The sequence below is a fragment of the Pezoporus wallicus genome, unplaced genomic scaffold (assembly GCF_028554395.1).
Source record: "Pezoporus wallicus isolate ANWC-B61680 ecotype Strahan unplaced genomic scaffold, APGP_CSIRO_Pwel_v1 contig_5485, whole genome shotgun sequence".
NCBI classification, from domain to species: Eukaryota; Metazoa; Chordata; class Aves; order Psittaciformes; family Psittacidae; genus Pezoporus; species Pezoporus wallicus.
The window spans coordinates 3,822,479-3,847,222 of NW_026641550.1; the positions used below are offsets into that span (position 1 = coordinate 3,822,479).

Consider the following 24,744-nt stretch of genomic DNA (forward strand, 5'->3'; position numbering starts at 1 on the left):
GTTCCTGAAGGAGTGCAGCCTTGTGGAAACGACCTAGGCTGAGCAGTTCATGAAGAACTGTAGCCTGTGGGAAAGACTCACAGAGGAGTTTGTGGATGACTGTCTCCCAAAGGAGAGACCCCACACTGCAGCAGGGTAAGAGTGTGAGGAGTCCTCCCTCCCCCTGAGAGGAAGGAGCAGCAGAAATAACATGTGATGAACTGACCAAAACTCCCATTTCTAATCCTCCTGCAGTGCTGGGGGGGGGGGGGGGGGGAGGAGATATGCCGTGTCATAAATCCAGAGTCATCTGGAAAGGTAAATGTATCAAAATTCAGTTATTAATGACAAAATTACATAATTCATTATAAATTTTTACAGTGTTGACTGGATTTTGAACTAAGCCATACTTCCCAACTTCTCTTCATTATATGTAATATTTTCCATGTATCTGTATTTCTGATTTTTATTGTGAATCTATAGGTTGGGAACTCTTTCAATTTGTATGAATTGTTTTTATGCATGTAGCTGTAATTTTCTTAATGTCTTATTATTGGTATATAGTAACCCTGCTTCATGTTAAAAGCTAAATCTAATACACAGAAAACTTGATACAACACTGGTAGGTAGCTGGTTACCACTTTTAGAGCAGACAGGCTAAATCAGGTATATACTTAATTAACAGTACTGTTTTTAAACCAGTTTGTATTCAGAATTAGGACTATCCTGCTTATTAAGACAAAGAATATTGAAAATTACACTGTAAAGTTCAACTTCTATTCTGCTTAGATTTTATGTGCTGAGAGGAGTTAATACAAAGTCACCTTAAAAGATAAGAAAGTAGTTATATTTCAGCAAAATGCTGGAAAAAAAACCCTGTTACGCTGTAGCAGTTTTGTTCAGGAGTTTAACAAGTATTCAATGATCATTTACCATCATAAGGAGGTAAGAAAAATGATCCAAATGAGTGGCAGTAACATAGCTTCTCATTTTCTTTCATCTTAAATTTTTGCTAAAAACAATTCTTCAGGGAACGCACAATTGCTCCCTGCTAATTTCTAATTAATGTTAGCTTTCCAGGGATCACAGGCATACACCCATGGGAGAATACAAGGTTAAAATTGCCTTCTGCTGTGTGAAATATAAACCTTGACTCAACAGTCTCCTGGGTACCTACTTACAGTTGTGCAGGCCCTATCATAAAAACTAAGGGAAGATAATATCCACATGCAGGGATACAAGTTAAAATGTGTAAGAAAAGCAGATAAATAAATAAAATTAAAAAGCCAAATATTTTAAACTTTGTTTCCTTTTCTGTGGCGTGTGAACAACACACGTTAGGAAGTGGAATGACTCACAAAAATATTTGGCTCCAATTACACGAGGTCGTCAATGCTGAAATAGTGCTCTGCAATATAAAACAGTGCTCTACAAATTAGGGCTAGAAAATGTCTCCTCTTACTTGGAAGATACAGAAAATTATTTTAGGTAATATCTATTTTAGTGATTTAAACATACTTTAACATTACAGGCCAGCTTTTGAAGTTTTGTTACAAGAACTTCTGGACTGAGGATCAGATTTCCAAAATATGTTTCCCTTCTTCTAGTTTTAGGAGAACTTGAGGCACTGTTAATATTACTGCTGTGTTGAAATTCATAATTTGTGACCACAGTCAAATGTATAGACGTTCAACTAAAACTAAGTGAATCAATGTCCTGTTCCTTACTCTACAGGGTTTAATTTACAAATTATTTTAAACATATTTCTGCTGATAACTACATTGGTTAAAGAAAACTTCTCTCTCACATTTAAATTACAATGCACTGCTGCACCCCATAGCGTTCATTTTATATACCAACACACACAAAATTAAGGCATATCTATTGTACTTACTAAATGCAGCCACAAAATAAGCAAACGACTTCCCCTCCCCAAAAAACAAAAACAAACAGAACAACCCAAACAAACAAAACCACTAAAACCTAAAAAAGAACGAAACTCAAAACAAATCACCTCATGCATTTTTCACTTCAGTGTATTTAAATTCCAGTTTTCTTTCACCTGTGTCCTCTCACCTCTTCTCACACCTATTCTAATTATCACATAAGATCATAATAAACTATACAGAGAGTAAGTTTCAGATTCAAATTCAGACCCCAGTAGCTGATACAGTGCCATGGCAAAACTTCGAAGCCATCAGTCTTGGCTTACTGTAAAATACATTACTACTACAAAATACTACATAGTGGTTGCAGCCTAGTACAAGAACTATTCCAAGGAAGATATCAAGTACTTAACGAAACAGGAAGGAAGGAAAGATGAAAAAGAGATTTAACAGAAACTTTTTTCTTGCTCTGGTTTTGAAATAATAAAAATTTTAAAGTGTCATACCAATCTCCATTGTTACATTTTCCCCCAGCTGTTAGGATTTTACAATCACACAATTACAAACTGATATTAATACAACTAAGCAAAATAGGTTTTTATTTTCCTCCATTCTAAAGTATGTGGGTACATAACAAGTGACAGCTGTAGATGAAATGAAACAGAAGTCTGGTGCTTCAAGTGCCCAGTGTTACAACCAGTGTTTGTAGGTATGATGTCTAACAGAGGTGGGGGAGGTCCAAGAGAATATGCCACATGGAAAAATAGTTTGCTGGCTACAGTTCAGAGTCCAGCTGGCTGCTTTAGCAATTTTTAGAAATGAGTATGAGTCAAGTACTCCCATAAAATTAAGTCAGCAGTGTGGGAGCAGCCATCCCACTACTGAAGAGAAATCATGTCAGGCTACCATTCAAACCTAACCCATAGTCCGTCTTTCTGTGTCTCCACAGTCTTGAAAAGAGTCAGTCCCTGACAGACAGCAGATCTCTTCTTTTATTACTAAAAAGTAACTGTGACTAATTACTGTGGGGAACACACACACATCCAGCAGTAGAGAGAGCTACAACCACAGGACCCGTTTTTCAGATGTCACATTTGCCACCTCTGTAAATAAGTTTAAGGCTTATGCTGAAATTTGAATCAACAAAATTCTTCAAAAGAGATAAACAGTTCAGAGAAATCAGTATTTGTTTTTAAGACAAAGCTTTTTGTAGGAGACAGATTCAAGCCTGTTGGGGTTAGTAATGTCCAAAATTTATTATCCCAGAGCTGACAGCAAGTCTCCATGGAATTGTGTTCTGATCTTAGCTGCCATCTTGCCTGCTAAGGGTCGTGGCTCATTCCAAGGCCAAGCAGGGAGGCATCCGACATAGCAAGCCAGAAGACAATTTCTAAGACCGCTGGTTTTGCCAATAAATATTTTCTCCAGATTTAAGAGGAAACAGAGCACTCTGGCTTTATATACTCCTGTGTGTAAGGTGTTTGGACACAATAACTTATTTTCCAGCTTGAATCTGTATCTGGATAGAAATTTACTGGTAAGTGGATTGAGAAGAATCTACGTGGGTTCTTGTGCCTTTACATATGACCATATCTGCAGTATCATCTTCCTGTTATAAAGTAATTTAACAGCTGTATTATGGCAATTTCTTCTACTAAGCAAACTGTGAGTTCTACATCATGATGAGAAGGAAATATAAAGACAAAAAAAAAACCTCCAAGTGCAAGAGATAAGCGACTCATTTGTGGAAAATAAAATCTGATCTGCTACAGGCACTGCTTCTATGCACAGATCATTTCAAATGTCAGGTTTGAAAATACTTTGCCGTGTAATAAATAAGAATTTTACAACTCTAAAATTTTGTTTTGTTTATAAAGAGGTGAATCATCAACTCATGAATATAATTTACAGACCAGTATAAGATGCACATGAACACAAAATTGAACTTCCATGAAGTAATCAGTATCACAGTCCCCAGATGAATGTACATGAGAAAATTTACAGGTAGCAGAATTATTGTGTCTCTTGCATGCAATGGTGTTTTGGTTGTATAGCTACATTTTAAAAAGGCTGAACAACTTTTGTCTATTTCCATTTACTAGTTTTCTTCATTTAAGCATTTCAGGGTTAAAGAAAATAACCATTAAAGGTACTGATCAGCTATAGAAGGACTGCATTTTTTATTTCTTCAATCATTCTTTCCAACGGATTTCCCCTGAAATCTTGACACAAACCTAACTTCAATCAGTGCTTAACAGGTGGCCAACTACAGCCTTCACCAAAAATCCTCTGGGGGCATATTGTTCTACAGGATCAAAACAATAAGGCTTACAAAATTCATTTATACCTAGTACTATGCCAAATCAGAAAAGCGTACACATGTAAATGAACAAATACTTAATTTCTTTTAATATATCAAATATGAAAATTTAATACCTTTTTCAGAATTTTTACATCTGAGCACTATAACGTGTACACACCATGCATCTTGGATTTGTATGTGCACTAATATGTTAACACAATAAATACTTGAGTATCTTAATATATGCTTTGGATATGCTTAAAAATTCAGGAGCAAATTAAAACTGAGAATTACATGTAAAATGAGTATTAAGCAAATAAACATGAATTAAAGTTATTACTGTTTTTAAAACAAATTAGACTGCCCCCCCATTTCCATCCTAAATTCTGATCCAGGCGCTGAAACACAATTAGAGAGAAAAAACAAAGTAGTGATTTTAGTTATTTTGTTTTAAAATACTAGAGCAATATAGTATCTAACTAAAGAGAAGCATTTATAAATATTAAATGCTTTAAGATGATTCATTTCTAATACTGCATAATGCTTGCAATTCCTTCCTTTTAACCATACTACAGAATTTATATTTTTGATCGTTCAAAAAAACCACATTCATATATTCAAGGGGGAAAGGGGAAAAAGATAGATCTTGCTACACTTTAGAAACTGGGAATCGGATACACTTTACTAATTCATACTTTACCGTCTAACAATACTCTCATTTGGATTTTGCAAAAGAAAACCATATGTAAGACTGCCCAGAAAAGGGAAAGCCTAACCATAACTACATACAGAAAGTATCACCTTTACTAGTTCTATTTAATAAGTAAGCCAGTTTCTGTAACAAGTATAATAAAAAGACTAAGTAAATTTTACATTTAATAAGGGTGTATATCATTATTCAGCATCAATCAGCAACCATTTCAAAAATTATTCCTCCAATTTTTACCAAGGCAGAACATCAGTGTTGTGCCCTCAAAACATCCAAAATGTGAATGCCCTGTGTGCCCACCAAGCTTCCATTCAGAGAGCTGTGCTCACCTTGGGCACTTCACTTCCAGGTTTCACCCGCCAGTTTCTACTACAGGAGTGGAACAGTAACAGGAGAGCCAGAAAAACACCCTCCAGAAAAATATGTATTATTTAGAAGAAAATTCTGTAAAAGAGGAGCACCATTTACATCCTGGTTAAACAGAAGAGTATGCAGAACAGAATTGCTCAAGAAGCTGAAGAGACTTCATATTAAAAAAATATACACCATATAGAAATTTTGAAATCATAATTCCCTAAACAGTACCTCCCCCCAAAAAAATGGGTTGAGGCTACATTTAGTGCTATCTCATCTTCAAAGCAGTCTGCAAATTTAGAATTACTTTATGTTAACATGACATTGCATGGCTCAATTTGGACTTCAGTATTTGCATGTGTACATCCTCAGGCTAAGCGTGATTAGCATATGAAGAGTCTGACAGATGTAAAATAATAGAGTAAACCACAGGAAAATAGGAATTACTGCCATACTCTTACTGTGAATTTGGGTAACATGCTATAGTTGTAGGATAAGTATATCCAGAAAACAAATGCTCTTTTATTACAAAGAATACTGTTACCATGTCATGCATGGAACCTCCAAGTGTCCTGCTCAAAAAAGGTATGATCCTATTTAAGACAGACAGCTTCTGAAAAATGAGCACTGCGAGCTGTTGAAAAGATCCGCCCATGGTCCTTTAGCACTAATTTTCCACACATATTAGAGAGTCGCTGGCTTGGTTTGGGGTTTTTTGTTCTGTATTTCCAATTTTTGTACTTCCTTTAATTAGTTATACCCATACTAAAACAGGTGCTACAGTCCTCCAAGTTGACTCAGTCACATTCTTTATGGGACAGTTCCAGGCCCAACATTTTTCTGTCTCATTTAAACCTGAATTCAGTTGGCTGGAAGAAACAACTGGAAGAAAGAGGTAAGCAAGGATGAGCTTAACTGTGAAACACCAATTTTTATTTTTTTGTAACATCTTATGGGAACAAGATGCTTGTCTTTTAAATTCATTAGAGCTATTAATAAAAAATATAGTGTAAAAATGCTACAAGGGCTTTATTTCCAGCTCTCTTGTGGGTACATGACTAAGTAAAAATGTAAGTAACTACTCTTATAAAAACGTCTTAAAAACTTCAGATAACCCATTATACCATTATTTGTATGCTCTTTAGTATAAATAACTCATACAATGAGAACACCAACAATGCTGCTAGTAGGAAAGAGTCACACTATTTCAAGGTAAATAGCTTTTGTACCTCTGGAAGATTCTAAAATATGAAAAGCTGAATGTCTAGAAAATAAGGGTACTATAGCATTGGCTTAGAAAAGGGCAAACAAATGCTGTACAAGCCAAAATTGAAAGACTGCTCTCCTAAAATGGTATTCAGCTTGTTGAAGTAAAGAACTAAAAAGTTACCCTGGAATGCCTGATATTTGTCTCTCCCCATTTAACACTGAAGGAGAATATACTTTTTAAATTTTGGTAGTTGATCATTAAATATAAAAAATATCCTAATGAAATTAATGGATCTGAAAGTGTTGAGCACCTTTGATATTTCTCACCTACTTATAGCTCTTTCCATGACCTTGCAAATCAAATGCAAGCCAGGAATACGGGCTTTAAATTTAAATAAATTTAGCAACTGCTTTATATGAGCCCAACTTTAAATTTCACAACATCTAAAGCCAGCTATTTCAGTAGTAAAAGGGGCTTGTAGTCCACCAGAGACTTCACCACCGATCCCTAGGGTGAAGTTTAGACACAAACTTTAATCTGCTTTTGTGCTATGTCTGTTTGGTGAAAACTCCCCATGTTTCAGGTTTTTGGTACTAATTCAGTACTTTTAAAAAACACTCAATTAATTTAAAAGACAAAAAAAAGAGACACACATTTGGTAAAGTGATTAGGTCAGACCCCAAGTGCAGACAAATGACAGAGTAAAGACAAGAATCTAGAGACTGAGGTATTAAATTACAGATAAGTACCAAATACACTCAGCAATTTCTTAGCAGAAAATACTGTAATGATTTTAAACAGATGACATTTACATTGCAGTACTAAGACTGACAGAACAGATGTACTAAACCCCATTACAAAAAAGCCTAAATCTGAAAGACTTGCCACGGTTTGTTAGGGACACGATTTGCACATCTGCATAGTGAGCTCAACAATTTCTCCCTGAGAAACAAAAGCGCATTTTCAGAAAGAAAATGAAACACATTCATGGTGTAAAAAAAGTGAGGGAGCTGCTACAGTCTACTTCATAATTACCTGCATTTTTAAAGTGAATAGAAAAATGTATATAGAAACAGTAAATGGTTATTTTAAAATTATTCTATTCATTGCTTTCAAATTTTAGTTTAGGTAACTGGCATGATAATGTGATAAAGACAATACTACCACCATAAGACCTGGGTTAGTTTCTAAACTGCAGATTTTCTGAAATAGCTGCAATTTAATGATGACACGTTTAGATGTTTATCTTTCAATGTGGACTTAATATTCAGGAGCTTACTATATGGACATCTTTCAGAAGAAAATTATTTACAGTTGCAAATTTGGATTTTCATAATCATTCAAGTGATACAGAAACAAGTTTTTGGGAAGATATTTCTTCCTACTGTTCATTATTTCAGTCAAAAATTAGCCATTGTAAAATAGAGAAATTTTTCACGCAGAAAACTTCTGGATGGCAAGATACTTACTTGTACAACAAATACAGACAAAGACCATGATAAACAATTGATTGCCTACATAAGCTTTTATGTTATGTGTTATGATGCCCAGAATAAGAATAAGGTCAGAACAGAATGACTAGAACCTGGTAAACAAATTACTGCTTCTGAAATTGCTCAGAGAGGAAAGAGCAGACATACAGAAACATACTGGACAACACTGTATTGAGAAAGCAGATTATGAAAGGTTTCATTCAGACACTTAAATACTGCTGTAAAAACTAAGACTACCACCAATATCAAGTATGACTGGGAGGAGACAGTAGCTTAGTCTACCTTACTCCCAGCCACAGTTTTAGCTTGAAGCAGCCTGTCTAAACATGCAAACAGATACAGCCTGGCTGCCACTGCAAAAAGAGAGACAAAAGTAAGGCAGATCAAATGAAACAAAAAACAGTCACTGATGAATCCCCCCAGATCCCTAAAAACAGAATTAAGAGGTGGCCTAGGAAGCTGCTGAAGTTGCTATCTATCTGCTGGCTTACCTCCTTGTAAAGCAACAGGGAAAAAGGGAGCTCCCCCTGAAGCTAGCTGTCCCAAAGGACTATATAGCATCTTCTCTCAGTTTGGACATTATCTCCAGTTTCTTCAAGCATTCAGCATTTTTCTGTAATTGCTGGGAAACTAAAATTCAAATTTACACCTGTGCGAATAAACACTTTGCAAGCTTGTAATTTATTTTCCACTGCACTCATTTACTTTTGGTCTTTTACTTTCTTTTTCCAACTGCATGTATCTACATGATTATGTATTCACATATGCTGAAAAATCAATGCTTGGATTACCACTAAAAGTAACAGAGTCTAGGACACGCTTACTAGCAGAAGTCTGATTTTTATGGAGAAGAAAGAAATAGTGCAAAAAAGAGCATAGCTTTCTGCCTAACAAAGCTATGACTGCCCACTGGCAGCCCAAGTTTGCTGGCTTTCAGATGATACTGGAAAGCTTAGATGTTTACAGTATGAATTATGAGACAATCTCAAGTGAACAGCAGCAGCCATCCACAATTAGTACTACGCTTCTATCACAGAACACAAGCAAAAATGAACTGCAAGGCAAGCCCAGCTTTCCTCAGCATTATGCTATTTTCCAGAACAGAAAAGTATAATGATTCAGCCTAGCTCTAAATTTCCTTGCTTTTTTATTTGCCTAATTGGGGGTTTACAATTCTTTTATCAAGTGGCAGTAATAGGGAAATATTAATATAAACTTTGATGAAGATCATAATTGCTTCACAAACCAGAAATGTAAGACCATATAGCATGGTCAACAACAGCAAACAATATTATTTGGGAAAGACATTACCAGTCTGGATTTTTTAATGGGTACATATTCACATTGCTGATTATTCAAGCAATTACATAATATGACATTCAGATCTCAGGTTGCTTTAACTAAAATATATTCCAATTGTTTGCTTTTATCAGCAAAAGTAAATTTCAGCGGATTAAGTTTCAAAACTTAGAGATAATTAAAGCAGTCTTGCTCTTTCTGCAACTACAAACATCACCTTTCAGAAATATAATTTATGCTGAATCTTGAAAGTTGAGAACACTTGAAAAACAACTCACATTTTGATATAATGACACTACAATTAAAAGACTTTCTGATGCAAGACTAAGTTGGTCTCTGGATTAAATTTGCTAAGCAGCAATTTCTAAAGATCCTGTATTTAGTTGCAAACACACTGAAATTAATACCTCATCCAGGAATCAGTCTTGCCAATAGTCCTGCCAGACTACTGTGATAGTTGCTAAAGACAACAGACGAGAGCACTAGTCTCTAGTCCCTACAGAGTATGTACAAATTCTACAGGATCACTCTTAAGTTAATCAGTGCATCCTCATTTCCTTTATGCTGTTGCTTTCTAGACTAGTTCACAAATAAATCCTCAATAAATATATATACACACATATTAGGTCAGTAGTTAATCTACAGATACATCAACTACCCAACACTGTTTTTCCAAATACTTGAATTTACTGAAATTTCAGTGCAAAAAAAAAAGTGCAAAATATCAAAGAAGGACACCTCTACAATCATTCCGGGCTCTCCAGAGCAAGGAAAGCTATTTGTTCCTTCTGGGAGAAAAACATCCCAGTGTTTTGTTGGCTTGATTAAAAAAAAGCAAGATTTGAGAATCACTTGATATCTCTGGGGTTCCAAAAGCAAAAAAAGATGATACAGCTCATTCTTTTCCTTTTTCCCTTCATTTTTTATTTGCTGTACTTCATTTTTATTCACTTATATATTTGAACTCAAGTCATCAAACACTTAACTGATAACATGTAATTCCTTGATGTGTGTGTGGCTTTCATTCTTCAGCAGGTCAGCCTATAAAATTATTGGTTTAATAGAGTTTTAGGTGAAGATACTATCACAGCAGATGTCATTTTAGAGATAACGGCACCATTTGGAGTCTACAGATAAGACCTTGTGCATTTTGCATAGGAAGCTTCTAGATGACCTTATGGCCCCAGCAATAGAGAAAGAAGATACAGGAGATTCTACTTTTGTTTTATTTTTCCTTTTTGATAGATGGAAGATGGAAATAATCCCTTTCAGCTATTAAAGTTGTTCCAGCACATTTAATTTTAGCTATTCTGGCTCAAGGCTTTGGAGTTATCTCTAGCGATGTTAAGCCCCAGCAAACTTTTTTGCCGAGATCTTTATAGGAATATCTATACGGCAATGTAATAGCTGGCTGCTGCCAGAAGAGCAGAGACTAAAAATGAAGACACTATGCTCTCAAACGCAAAAGAAAGAAAAAATGAATTTTACAGATGTGCACATGCTGAAATATCCAAAACATTTTCTTTGCCTTGCATAGCTTCCTCATCCTGTTGCCATATGGTACAAAGAATTTTCCATCTTAATATTTGGAGACTGTTTTTCTAACAGAAGATACTAGATAAATTGGTAGTTTCTTAATAAGCAGGATAAATAAAGTTTATTATTCTTTAAAATTAAGACAGCAAATCAATTATTTCTTCCTTGTTAAGTTCACTACCAAATAACCTGTGGAAAAAGACATATGCCACAGATTACTGTATATTCAATGACCAGCTGTTTTAAATTTGGATATTAAGTAATTCACTCTTTTCCATGGCAAGTGCTGAATGATTTAATAAATTCTCATATGCCCCAACATGTGCCAGCTATACTTGGTTATCAAAATCCAGCTGCTGTTGTGATATTAGCTGCCAAAGCTAAAACTACTGAAGGGAATAATGAGTAACTTCAAGTCAACTAAGACACAAACTGACACAGTTCCCACTGAAGATACGTGGGAAAACAATGTATCTGTCAATTAAAAACCTAACCCTGACCCACAATCACATGAAAATTAAGCGCCAAGAACTCGTGTGCATTGTTTAGGGTGGAAAATTAATGCCCAATCAACCTGTATGAAGACAAGCAGCTCCATTTCCATGAGTTATCCTAGATGTACAGGAATGTCCTATAAGCTACACATACAGTTTGCAAAACAGATTCTATTGTGTTGCAATTTGCTTCTCTTTCTTACGTATCATACTTCCTACACAGCTCTTTCATGACATGTCTTACATAGCTAGACTGCTGGATTTTTCAATGATAATGAAAAATGGATTATGAAAATTTGATTCTTCTAAGTTCAAGTATTTTAATGAAATTGAAGAGTCAAAGGTACAACTCCACCACCTTTAATTCATTAAAATGAACATTAAAAAAAAAAGAACAAGAAGAAAAAATAAGCCAAACAAAAAGAGAAAGCGGCTAAACAAAGTGACAGAAAGAATTCTCCAAACACCTATTTTTAGGGCAGTCAGAACAGAAATATCCACCAAAATTCACCACTAACAGATTTTAAAAGCTAAGAAGAGACTTCCTTGCATATTAAACTATTAGTTGTAGTTATAAAAGCTTTGCAGGTCAATAACTTTCATCTTCAGGTCAGCATAAGTAAACACATGAGGACACACTCATTTTTCAAAATTAGCTCTGTTAAGGGAAGTAATTTTGAAATTATCCTAGAACTCACAAGGAAGATTAGAGTATTACTATATTGATGTAAACATGCACCAGCCATAGGACAAAATTATTATTTAAAAAAAAACCCACAAAACCAACCATTCACATTTGCTGGAGCTGGATCATCTCCAGTACACAAAATATACAATGCTCAAAAGCCACATTAAAGAAGACTGCAATAACATCAACTTCAAGCAGTCTATATATAGCAGTTTAAGTATAAAACATAATTTTCAGAATGCTTTATTTGAAAAAGATTAGGAATATATTGACAAATTAAAAGCACGTCATGCAGAGATTTAAGATGCTTATAAAAGCTCAAGCAAAGGGGCAAACCACATCAAGGGGCTTACAGAAAACTCAGACTTTGAAAGCTTAAAGCAGCTCATTCTTTTCATACCTTAATTATGAAGTTGCAAGTAATTCTGTTTTCAGCCACATGTTCTTGACATTGCAAAAACCCCAACACTGTTATTTTCTCAAATATTAGTAGACTTACTTTGCTTTAAGGAAATCCACTACTTGTTTGAAGTCTGCCACGCAGTATTCTCTTTTCATGTCCATAAGCACACTATCAGAGGCTGACTGGACAGGTATATGCAGAAAAGCATACACCCTTGGATGATTGAGAATCTTTGCCATTTCCTAAGAGTTATTTAAAGAGAAAAAAAAAGCTTTCAAACATTATGAAAACAACATGCAAAACTCCTTTAAATAATCATGCCGGGTAAGTATCAGTAGTCATACTTCTGAAACCCAAACAACACTGAGTTGCAGTGGCCCAGTTTGAAAAAGCAGGGACAGGTGAAAATATTTGGAAACATTTTTGGTTTTAAACCAAATAACAAAAGCTATGGGACTGCATTTCCTTTGAGGTAGGGATGTCATTCCCTACACAGTATTGGTTATTCAATTCAGAGAAAACTTCAGAGGCAAAGTATTGTGAAAGTCAGTGCTTTCCAGAGAGTGGCTGTTTTAATTTCAGAAGATGGCAAGGGCTAGCTGCTTTCTTGTCAGAGTCAAGTAAGTTCTCAGATACCAATAGAAATTGTCTCTAACTGGAGTACCTTTAAACTTGGCCATCTGCTAATAAAGGTATACCTGGCCATTTGCAAACGTGCTCTGATACTGGTCTGAAATACGCTACCTGTGTTATTTCAAAGAATTTTCTCCAGGAATTAAGTGTTTGGCTACAAAATAGCCATCTATCTATTTTGTAGATAGAATTAATCAGGGGTCAGGTAAAAGCAGAGTGGCAGCTTCAAAAGAGACAGAGAATGTTAAACATTTTGTACAAATACAAAGGATCAGAAAGAAAACAAAGTAAAGGCAATAGCAAGATGCAAACAAACCCCCAAATCAAAGTCAAACCAAATCCCCGACTGAGGCTTGGTAGGATGATGGAACACAAGGTGATGAACACTTCCATCTCATGGAATATATGTGAGGTGGTCACATTTCTTTCATTTCTATTATTTACACAATCAAGGACATAGAGTCTAACAAGAAAGTTTAAATATTTTTAGAAGTTGAGAAAAAAACAGCATCTAGATTGTACACAATATAGTACAATCTGGCCTGTTAATCTTTACCCTGAAAAATATAAGTGAACTTGGACAAAGAATCATATTTACAAGCAGATTTTAACTTCAGATTTACCCTTTCTCGCTGTGCACTGAGCATACAGGACACCGCCTGGGACTAAGCACTGCAGTGCCCGCTCTTCTGCTATGTGCATCCTGCACACCCCAGTCAGGCTCACCCACACTGTTTCTCTATTTCTCCTATTTTCTTTGACAGCATAGATACTCTGTCTGACAACACATACGGCTGCCAGACTTGAGGTTTTAAATTGCAACTATTTACAAATTCTTTCCAGACCATTAATCGGCAATATTAGTCGCGCATCTAGATTTTCTGTCTGTATTTCTACAGGGCTGGCCTAGGTTGTTCAATGAGAGAGTAAACATCCTCATGCTTTTTAATTTTCAGGTCCCCACCTTTTAAAAACACTGACTTTTAGAGCAAGAAGAGAAAACACTCTTTCAGCACACACCTTTCACCTGACAAACTTGCATACAAAACCTGAACTCTTTCAAATCATTTTTTGAAAGCAGTTTTGAAAGGTTCTGACTAAGAAGACTCTGTTACATAAAAATCTAAGAGAAATGGTTACATTATTCAGGGGGATATCTACTCTATCTCAGGTGTGTAAACTAAACATTACTGTAATAACTATACTGATAATGGATAGCATACAATTTGATGGACAGAAAGGCTGTGTGCAGTGAACCTGGCTCTCAGTGTAAGCTGGAGTTAGCTGGCTTAGTGAATAAAAGAGTAAAGAAAAGGCAAAATCCGAAAATCTAAAATGTGTTTTCCTACCTAGAGGATCTCAAGAAAACACTCAACCAACCTGCTAGTTCCTTATCTTATGGCAATGTGCAGAATCCTGAGATCAAACGCACATACAATACACATTACGTTACTTGCAAACCCTCATCCAGCCTAGCTGCTGTGGTCACAGATTTCAGGTATGTTCTTGTCATGATTTAAACCCAGTCAGCCATAAATCACGCAGTCTCTCTCTCACTCCCCACCACTGCTTCTTGACCTCCCCCTGCTCCCAGAGGGATGGGGAGGAGAATCAAAAGAATGCAACTCCCATGGGTTGAGATAAGAACAGTTTAGTAACTAAGGTATAATACAAATCACTACCGCTGCCACCAATAATAACAAGGGAAGAGAATACAACACCCCACCACCTGCCGATTGATAACTCGCCCCAACCCACCTGACCAAGCACCAATACCTAGTCCAACCCCACAGTGCCCTAGCCCTTCTGGGTAACTCTCAGTTACATCCTGGCCATGACGTGCTGTGTATGGAATACCTCTTTGGTCAGTTTGGGTCAGGTGTCCTGTCTCTGCATCCTCCCGGCTTTCCCTCCTCCCTGGCAGAGCATGAGGTTCAGAAAGTCCTTGGCCAGACCAAACATTTGAGCAGTCACTAAAAACATTGATGCTATCAGCACTGTTCCCAGCCCGAAAGTCAAAAAAATAGCACTGCACCAGCTACCAAGAAGGAGAAAAAACGACTGCTACTGCTGAACTCAGGACAGTTCTGGACACTCAACGCAACTTCTAGAAAAGAGGACGTTGCAAACAACTTTTTCTAGCACCAAGTCTTTTCTTTGCTTACTTTCTATATGTAAAGCCACATAAACAAGCTGCATGTGCCTTAAGCACTGAATTCCCTTTAAGTATCTTATTTTCAGGTACAGATATGAATCAAAGGCCCTAATGATAAACTGGTTTCCTACCAAGTACTTCAGAATCATAACTATTAACTTGGTGAATTTAGCAGAGCATAAATTATGAACACAAATTATTAACACAAACCAAACACAAGACAGAAACACCCGATGACTTGCTGTCATTCACTTTTAAGTACCACTGGTGTTCTTAAATTTATCGTTTATAACTAGAAACTTGGAGTGAGCAGTTCAGAAGGAAAGAGAATAACAAACTAAGTAAAAGTTTTTCATGATTACATCAGGATTCTGGATAAATCCATCTTCCAAACCTTGTAGTGTTCAGATATACATATCACACTCAAACCCAGAGCTTTAAGGTAAGATCGTTCCAGTCTTATCTTTTATCCTCCCCACATCTAAAAAGACACTGAAGTACTTCACCACATAGGTTTGATTAAGTTACAGCTATGTGCTGAACAATCATACTTAGTCAATGCTGACAGATTTTCCCACGCCACAGACTGCACACAGAATACGAGGTTTCATCACTTAATAAAACTATTAGTTAATATCCCAGAGAGAACCTGAAGGACATCATGGGCTAACACATAACTGTACTTCACAGTGTCTCAACATTCTAAGCTTAACATCTGTTTCCTGTTGGGTTTTAATTTTTTTTTTTTACAAAGTGCTTTGCATTACTAGATATAATTACATATTTCAGTTAGAAGGAAAAATGCAATATAGAATTTTATTTCCATCTGGAAACAATAAATGAGCAACTTTCTGAAATTGTATGACTGTGAAAGAAAATTTCTGTCTTTAATCATGAGTGAACCAGCTGATTCCCTTTTCCTTTTATCCCCTGGAATCTAGTAAGTCTATGAACTAAGGGAAGCACTACACAAAAATGACATTTCATGTAGGAATGAAAAGGTCAAATAGTAGCCCAATTTCGTTTAAGCTGACTTTACAAAAAATAAAAGCCACATACATTTGGAGTCTAACAATGTATGTAAACTATCCTTCAGTATACTGAACACACAGGAATTCTTTTTTTTTCCCCAGTTCTTAGCAGCTGGAGTACATCAGAACCCAAGGCACGTATCCAGGAAGATTTTTATCTAGTCAGTGTATTTTATCCTAGCAATTACAATACACAAGTTTAACCACCTAACCAGAAAATCACTCCTTCTGTTTGTAATGACACCATGCGCAACCACAGAGAATCATAGAGAAAATAAACATCAATATCTGTGCATCTTTATGTAAGCACTAGAAAGCTGTTCAGACAAAGATCCCTTCCCCTAACCTGAAGTAGGCAAAAATTCAGGATTTGAATTCTGTCTCATGTTTGAGTCATGATGATGTGAATAACTTGCTTCCTAGTAAAAGGATTTTGTCCTCTGCCAGCAGTGAAGCCCAAATGAACCCTCACCCATATGGAAACATGACAAAATGGCACTCCCTCAAAACTTCTTCCCTGTGGCAGATGTTAGTTTGCGATATATCATGAGGGGTGTCTACCAACTGTTGTGTTCCAGAGGCCCAGTGGTGCCACTGACAGCATGGTCTGGATAAAAATCAAGTTGCTGCAGTCCATTTTATAAATTCCTGTGCTGCAGCACAGCTCAGGAACAGATGTGATGTAGAGGTGCAGGCCTGGCAATGATGACACAGTCTGATCAAGCCTGGAAAGCTCGTAACAGTTTTGTTGAAACTAATGAACAGGGAACCTTTTCCCTACTTCCCACCCTCCGTGGGTAATGTGGCTGTAAAACCCGAAGAAGCTGTAGGATGTATAATGGCAAACTTCGCCAAGGACATGGGCTGGAAGGCAATGCCTCCCCCTCATCTATGTATGAAGTGGGAGAGATATAATGAAGCCATATGATGGGCAAGCTTAGCATAAAGATAAACTGAGGTCATATTGGAGCAGTCAGAAGCCCACACAATTCTGACCAATGTAATTTGAACCTTAAAATCAAATCTTTGGGTTGTCAGATGGAGCACAAAAATCTGTTTTGTCATACGGGAAAAATGTCTTCTACATTACCAAACAAAAAGCTGGTATTAGCTCAGGCCACCCTTAGAAGTGGATATAAACCAGACTGCAAGCCATGATTTGTTGACAGAAAAACTAGCCGTGAGAGCCATATGCTCAGCCCTAGCTGTTCCCAGCTGTTCTCCTAGATGTGGGATCTCTCTACTGCTTCCAATGTCATAAAATAGACAACGGTAGCTAGCTAAGAAATTCTTCTCCCTCATGGCTATCTGTTAAGCTTAATCTCTTAAAAAACAAATGAAGCCATACCAAAAACATCTACATACCTTCATGCCACATCTTCTTTTACACCCCCAACAAACAAGTGACATCCAAATAACACACCACCACAACACAATACTGTATTTCATAGTTCAAAGCTTCAGTTGAAGTTTGTGGCATCCCTTCCCACAAGTCAGTGCATAAACAAGGAAATGCACAGCACAAAATAATTACTACCTGTTTTTTAAACACAGAAACATCAAGAACTCTTCTCTCAGTTAACAAGTACGCGTTTCTCTCCAAAATATGACTTAACATGGATATACGTGGTATAGCAAAGAACAGAGAGAGCCTCTTTGCAGCGTATAAATTTTTGCGGTTATCTGGTAAAAACAGTAATTCCCAGTACAGCTATCCTAACCTGGGTTGCCAAAATACTTCAGGATAAGAAAATCGGTATCCCTATTGCAACCCGCTTCCAGTACTACAGTAGGACTTTACATCAGGTAAAACATAAAGCATCAGCATCTACACTGGGTAAATGCCTGTTGTTCACTACTCAGCCTGTAAGGAGGTATGAGCCCACATGCAACATCTGAGTTTCTGCAAGTGTCACCAAATCACAGCTGATTAAGCAACACATTCAGCATTAATAGCACCACAATGATTTCCTCAAGGTACTGTACACTTTCAGTTCCACAAAAACTGATGGAAGTTGTGTGGTTAGAAACATGCAGTAAATGGTTCAGTGCTTTCAGATGAAAGCTGTTAACTGTTGCTGCTGCAGCCATCATTACAATCCTAAAGAGACTTTGTAGAGCTTCAGAGTGCTGTTTGTCCAGTTCCAATAAACAGATTCACTTTAAGGTGAAAAGTGCATTTAATTAAAGGCTAGAGTCATGGCTTACTGACTTAAAGCCAGCCAACCAAATAGCTAATCCTAATTCCTTGTGAAATGATTAATTCTGATGTGCTAGAAAATACACACCTTTTCATTTTCTCCATGGTGCTAATTTCTCACCATTAAGCATTCCTCAAATGAAATATTTTTTTTCCAGAAGTAAACTAATACTCCTTTTTGCAGTATGTATTAGAAACACATATTGGGAAGTTGCTTAAAAAGGTGACTGCTTATTGCAACAGCACACTGCATCTTTAAATAACTCTTCATCTCATTCATACTTCATGATAATAAAAGCTTGACAATTAATTAAAGCATAGAGAGGTGCACACAACAGGCGAGTAGGACTGTCACACTACCTTGTCGTGTTCAGAAACATGCTTGAGTGAACTGGATTGCTAGATTCACCCATACCATGCATATGTTCACCCCCTCAGAAATGAAAATCTCATACAATAAAGAAGAATTGATAGTTTCTGTGCAGAAGGAAGTCACGGAATGAAGGCACAGCCCACCAGAGTTCAGCTGCACTGAGACAGAGGAGTGCCAGGAAGCCTCCCTATTGTTTCTCTCTATTTCAAACAAGGAAGTACACTATCTAAGATAGCATCTGATTTAGCATGTTACAGTAGAAGAAAAATAGTGGGAAGTTTTAATCAAAATCTAAACCTTTATGCAAGTGCTACCTCTTTCTCTGAGGTAATTTTCATAGCAAAACAGAAAAAACATATTCTAAATCATAATGACAAAATTGCATCATAGAATTTGCATTCTTCAATACTCCTTGCACATTTAACATAACTAAAGTAATTGAATTTGAAGACTGGGTAGAAGAGATTTTATATCTTTTCCTCAATTTATAATAGTACAGAAACCCAAAGCCAATATTGTTATGTGTATAATTTTATTAAAGTTCTGAGAACACATTGTATGTCCTTTTTCTCATTTTTAAAGAATAATCACCTCAAAAAAAACCAACAAACTTTTTTTAAAGCAAATGCCAAAGCCTAATGAAGATTACGTAGATGATGTTGCAAAGCACAGTGAATGTGACAGCTCCTCTATCAAAGAAAACAAAAGGGTTTATGCAACTAAACTAGAATCTTTCAGAACAGCAAGGAGAGTAGTTGGTAGAACCTTACTTATTATAATAGAAATAACTAGGAAAGTGAGATCATATCTCAGTGAAGGCAGAAATGTTCCAAGATGGCACGGTTTGCTATGCAAGCTATAGATTTGACAATAGCTTCTACCTCAATGACTTGCACTTGAAGCTAAAATTCCCACTTTATTTAGCAAAAATGCTGCTTCGCATATATGTACTACCCGTTCTTCAAACAAACCACTCAAAGGTGATTTTTATGTTCTGCTAGTGATCCACAAATGAAGTAATCCACAGCTCCAAAAGTCTGCTAGGATGAGACAGTATTATAAGTACTTGACAGACAACCTGACACTCAGCACGAAATTGAGTGCGGATCTGTCTGTATTTAAATGCTATTAATTCTTGTGATACCTAATAAGCAAGAGAAACATTCATATGAGCAAAGCATAATTAAGGTACGGATAACATGCACAACTTTAACCCCTTTTTGGAACATAATTTTTATGCACAAATTATTAAATACAGCAGAAGACTAGACACCTGCATAAAATATTCTATCTTGACGGACAACTGAATCTTGCATAAATAAAAGCAATTCTTTCTCTGTTTCCCAAAGCATTTTTCTACTAGTGTTACAAAGAAAGGACCTTCATTCCCACTACCACAAATATTTCCTTCTACACTACCTGGGAGCAAACCTTTATTTTTCATCAAAGTTCTAAATACAATAAAATTAATGTTTTTGAGAACACCTTAGATTCGTAAATACAACAGAAAAACCCTCAGGAAGGTTAAGATGAGTTCTTATTCTGACATTGATTAAGCCAAATTATATTCCAGAACCTAGAAGCCAACATGTCACGAAGCATTTCTGGACATTAGGATCTGCTGAGTCTGAGATCTTCAAAATCTGGATTAGAAAAAGTGGTGTGACAAAACATATTGCAAAGCATAGCAGAGATTCATCCCTTTCCTAACCTCATAATATTCACATATACATTCACTCTGGGATGAGTTAACCTCTGACAAAGTTCCCATGACGCTATACCTTAAGGAGTAATTTCAAGATGTACTACATTTGGAAACCCCAAAGACAACACTTTAAGAGGAATAACAGGAAAGACAGTATTTTAGTACCACCACCCCCCACCCCCCCAAAAAAAAAGCAACACACAGTGTAAGCAAAGATGCACACACAGCTTCCACAGATGAAAAATACCAAAGGAAATAGCGAGCATCCCTTCCCATTCACCCCCCTTTTTCAGGAGCCCAGATGCAACCGCCCCTCTCATCCTCTCCTTAGTATCTGAGATATCTTTCAATTTTACTGCTAGCAAGACAAATACAGTTTGCATAGAGAGAACTATGTAATTACAGCAAGGCAAAGTTGCATGGTCCACCGACTACAAAACACTACAGGACTCTCAGTAATAAGAGGTCAGGGGCTTAACTATTCATTTATTTAAATGTCTGCCACAGTTTTCATTTTTTCTGGTCAAATCAGTAGATTTTAATTGGGGCTTTCAAACATAGCAGTCTATGAAAATGACAAAAATAATACTAGAAACACAGGAAATACATGCCTTCCAGGCTTTTTAATTCCTGAAATCATGCTGCCCTTTTATTTGCCATTGAAGAACATGTGCATATTATTCCCTTCTTAAACGCATTTCAAATCAGCTAACTCTCTAGCTTATTCAAAACTTGAGCTTATGCACAATGCTCAAAAACATTCAGTGCACTCAGAGTAAAAAAGAACAATATGGAAAAGAGAAAAGCAAATTAGTAGTTTTACTGTAATACGTATCTATGTGCTGTGGCAGGTCACATTTGAGGAAGCCATCTGCAGGGTATCAGCTTCAATGAGGTTAAGGAACATAAACACCAAGCTGACATGAAAAATCAAAGCAAAAGAGCAAAAAAATACTATTGCGACTTGCAGTACACTTGGCACACCTTACGCATTTAAAGACACTGCCGCTACGCAGACTCCATCTCAATGGCTGGTGTATCACTCAAATGTCCTGAATTAATAACGGAGATAAAGCCCACACAGATGGCATATGGTATGGTTTGAGACAGACTCATTTTGACAGGTGACAAAGATGACTACTCATCTAGTCATGTGAAATTAAGCACTTACGGGAATGGCAGGTGTGAACTGCCTCCTTTATACAGATTTGGAAGCATCCCATCATTCACAGAAAGTGCTGTACTAAAATCCCAGAAAACTCTGGAAGTACAGTTAATGTTAAATCTGCGAGGTAAACTAAGGCTGAAATGCAAGCCACTGACCCATCCCAGTCTGGATGATTCCTGTTTGATTTGGACAGAACCCTAGATACTGAACAAGAAAATGAAGTTAAAAACTCAAGTAAAAGTTAAATATATTCAAGGCAAATATTATTCTCCATGCTGCCAGCATTAACTTATTTCAACCTGCTATACATTTACCCTTATTTTCTACTTTTTGGACTAACTCGCATTCAGTGTTTACTACTACTGTTTTAATGGCTTTTTTTCCAACCTTCTCTCTCCACCAGTCACTACAAGTGGATGTAAAACACTCTCACTAGAAGAACAGCTATGAAGTTGATAATATGATTGTAGAATGCCTGGAGATTACTTACAAAGCAGGATGTATACCATATGTACTTTTGGTATATGTTGATACTATAGGACAATAACATCTTTGCTACCTGGCAGTCTAATTCAACAGTCACTCTGTGCTAAGTCATATGGGTAAGAGTACCCAAGGTAACTACACATATGCATTTATTGCAGGTTTTGCTAGAACTATAAATATTTACTAGGACTATAAAATGGACCCCAACCTTTTCTTTCACCTTTAGCATTTTATAAAATAAATTTTTCAAAAAAGAGCTAACACATTTCCCCCTGATCATAGTTCATGTCCATTTAACAAAAATTTTCTGCTGTGTAGATAAAACTCCAAGTTTTTGTCAACGCCATGTGGAATCGACATATTACGAGAGAACAGACACTGGACAAGACACATATCTCAAAACTTCAAATAAGGAAGGTATACGCTTTATGATGTATACATTCAAACATACTGCTAAGACTGTGAGAGTGCACTTTGGGAAATGCAATATTATCTCGATTGGTTGGCCAGATTTTCTCTCAGAGAAAACTGAGGATGCCTTCTGCAGCTAAACTGCAAACTCCAATTTCTTTCTCAGTCTTAGTACCATGACCAAGAGAAATAATGTTGGGGTCTCGGGTCCTTCATTTCTTTTAAATACACCAAATAAACCTCTCTGTCATAACAACAAACCTCATGCAGAAGAAGTCATGCTAGCACTGCATGTGTACAAATTAAAGTGTTGATTGAAAGCAGCAGTGAAACTATGAAGTGCAAGTTCCCTCTTTCCTGGCCACAGGTTTGTTCAGTCTGCTGGGTAACTCCAGGGTGGACAAACTAAATTCACTTCCAAGGAAATCAGAGCACTGCCCATGCATACACAGTGAATGTGCTCCAAGCCCTCTGTCAGAACACAGGGATTCAAACCCATGATCTCTCTTTAAAACAGCTTTCTACCATGGGTAGTTTGAAAGTTACATTTTTTTGAAGACTCCAAAATGCACATAATATAGATACAGTGGCTTCACTACCAAATTCTGCAATTTCCTGATCTGCTCTTCTAGTTTCATTTAACTCACTAATGTAATTACAAACTTCATCTGCAGCTGAAGAAAACAGAAAAAAGATCAGTTATTTTAGATTATACCCTGAATAACTGTGATAAAAGTTCTTTTTCTAATGACTTAGCTCAGTATGCAACATATCAAAGCGTTCAATCTTTTGCATGGCGATAAAACACTGCAAGGTTCCAAATATTTCCTTCTTTGCAAATAAGAAGGCCCAACTGAATGCAGAATTTACCGTTTGAAAACACATGGTTGCTTCTCACCCCAAAACTGTTCATGCTACATACATCTGTAAGTACGTAAGGCACTATTACCCCCATATTTCCTGAATAAAATCCTAACAGGATTGAATTGTCAGACCATGCCACATGAGCATAATTATGATTTTAATGAGATTAACAGCCTCCCCTGAAATGACAAACATCTTTAAGGACAGAACAGCATTTACCCCACAGTAGTACCTGAAGGCACTGGGTATACTCAGTATTTTAAACTCAATATTTTAAATCATATGAAAACTTAAACTGACTCCCTACCTATAATAAACCTGAGTTTGAACAACCACTGGCCCAGGCCCCCAAATCTACCAAGCTGTCCAGCATGAGAGCCTCAAGGCCAGCTACAGCACCCACACCTTTCCTTTGGCCCCTCCTCTCCTCTAGTCCCATCCCTGTGACTAGCTTCCCAACCCAAGGGAGCTTTCTTCTTCTTTCTCCTCCTCCCCTTGTGCTGGCCTCCAGCATGAGGAGAACAGCAGAGTTGTTAGCAAGTGGATACTAAGAGACTGATTCTCAGATACCTCGTTCTGATATGCGGCATTTTCTGTGCCTCCATTGTTATTTCCTGGGAACTTGTGAGAGTAGGCACTATATTAATGAGCCAAAAGATTCACAGGGCCAAAGCCCAGCCAAACACCTGGGCATACAGTACAAAGGAAACATTGCAGACAGCTTAAACAGATCTCTGATCATAATCCAATGCTGAAAATATCAGATTTTCAAAAAAGATACATTATTGGAACAGTTTCTTCCTTTTCATTGGATATAACTAACACATGATTAGTACATTTTCCCATGCAAAATCTTTTCGCTGAAAGTCAAACAACATCCTAGTTAGCAACATGTCTTCTAAACATGATGAAACGCAGCACGTTTTTAAACAAAGATGTTTGCAACTAATAACAGATTAATACCTTTCTTAGGAGATAACTACATCTGGATTTTATCCTTATCAACTGACATGAAGGTTTATCAATTCCTCATTTCATTTATTTTGTTACTTTTTAAACAAGTCATAGTTTTACCCTTTCCTCAGCCCAAAAGTTAAAAGCACATTCCCCATAAAATGTTTATTTTGTCTGGTGAAAATGTATACAGGAGACTGCTTACATCCCCTTGCTATCTTTCAGATACAAGTCTGGTAAGCTTGGAAGAGAGGACTAGACAAAAATGAAGAAGGTTAAGTTTTTACAAATTTAGCTTGACAAATTGTCAAAATTATTTCACCAAATTACAAGCTCAGAAATTCTTGGTCATACATGAAACACAGAAATTTGATTAAATGATCTTTAGAAACCATCATATAAACTGAAAAT

At 36.6% G+C, this 24,744-nt stretch overlaps 1 protein-coding gene across 2 annotated transcripts in view; it reads right to left on the reverse strand.

Annotated features, from left to right (window-relative positions):
* Positions 1-24,744, reverse strand: part of CDKAL1 (CDK5 regulatory subunit associated protein 1 like 1) — a 390,007-nt gene that overhangs the window by 127,015 nt on the left and 238,248 nt on the right. For both annotated transcript variants that reach the window (XM_057424394.1, XM_057424393.1), the window contains exon 11: positions 12,450-12,595. In XM_057424394.1, the coding sequence (XP_057280377.1) occupies positions 12,450-12,595 (146 nt within the window). The remainder of the gene's footprint in view (positions 1-12,449; positions 12,596-24,744) is intronic.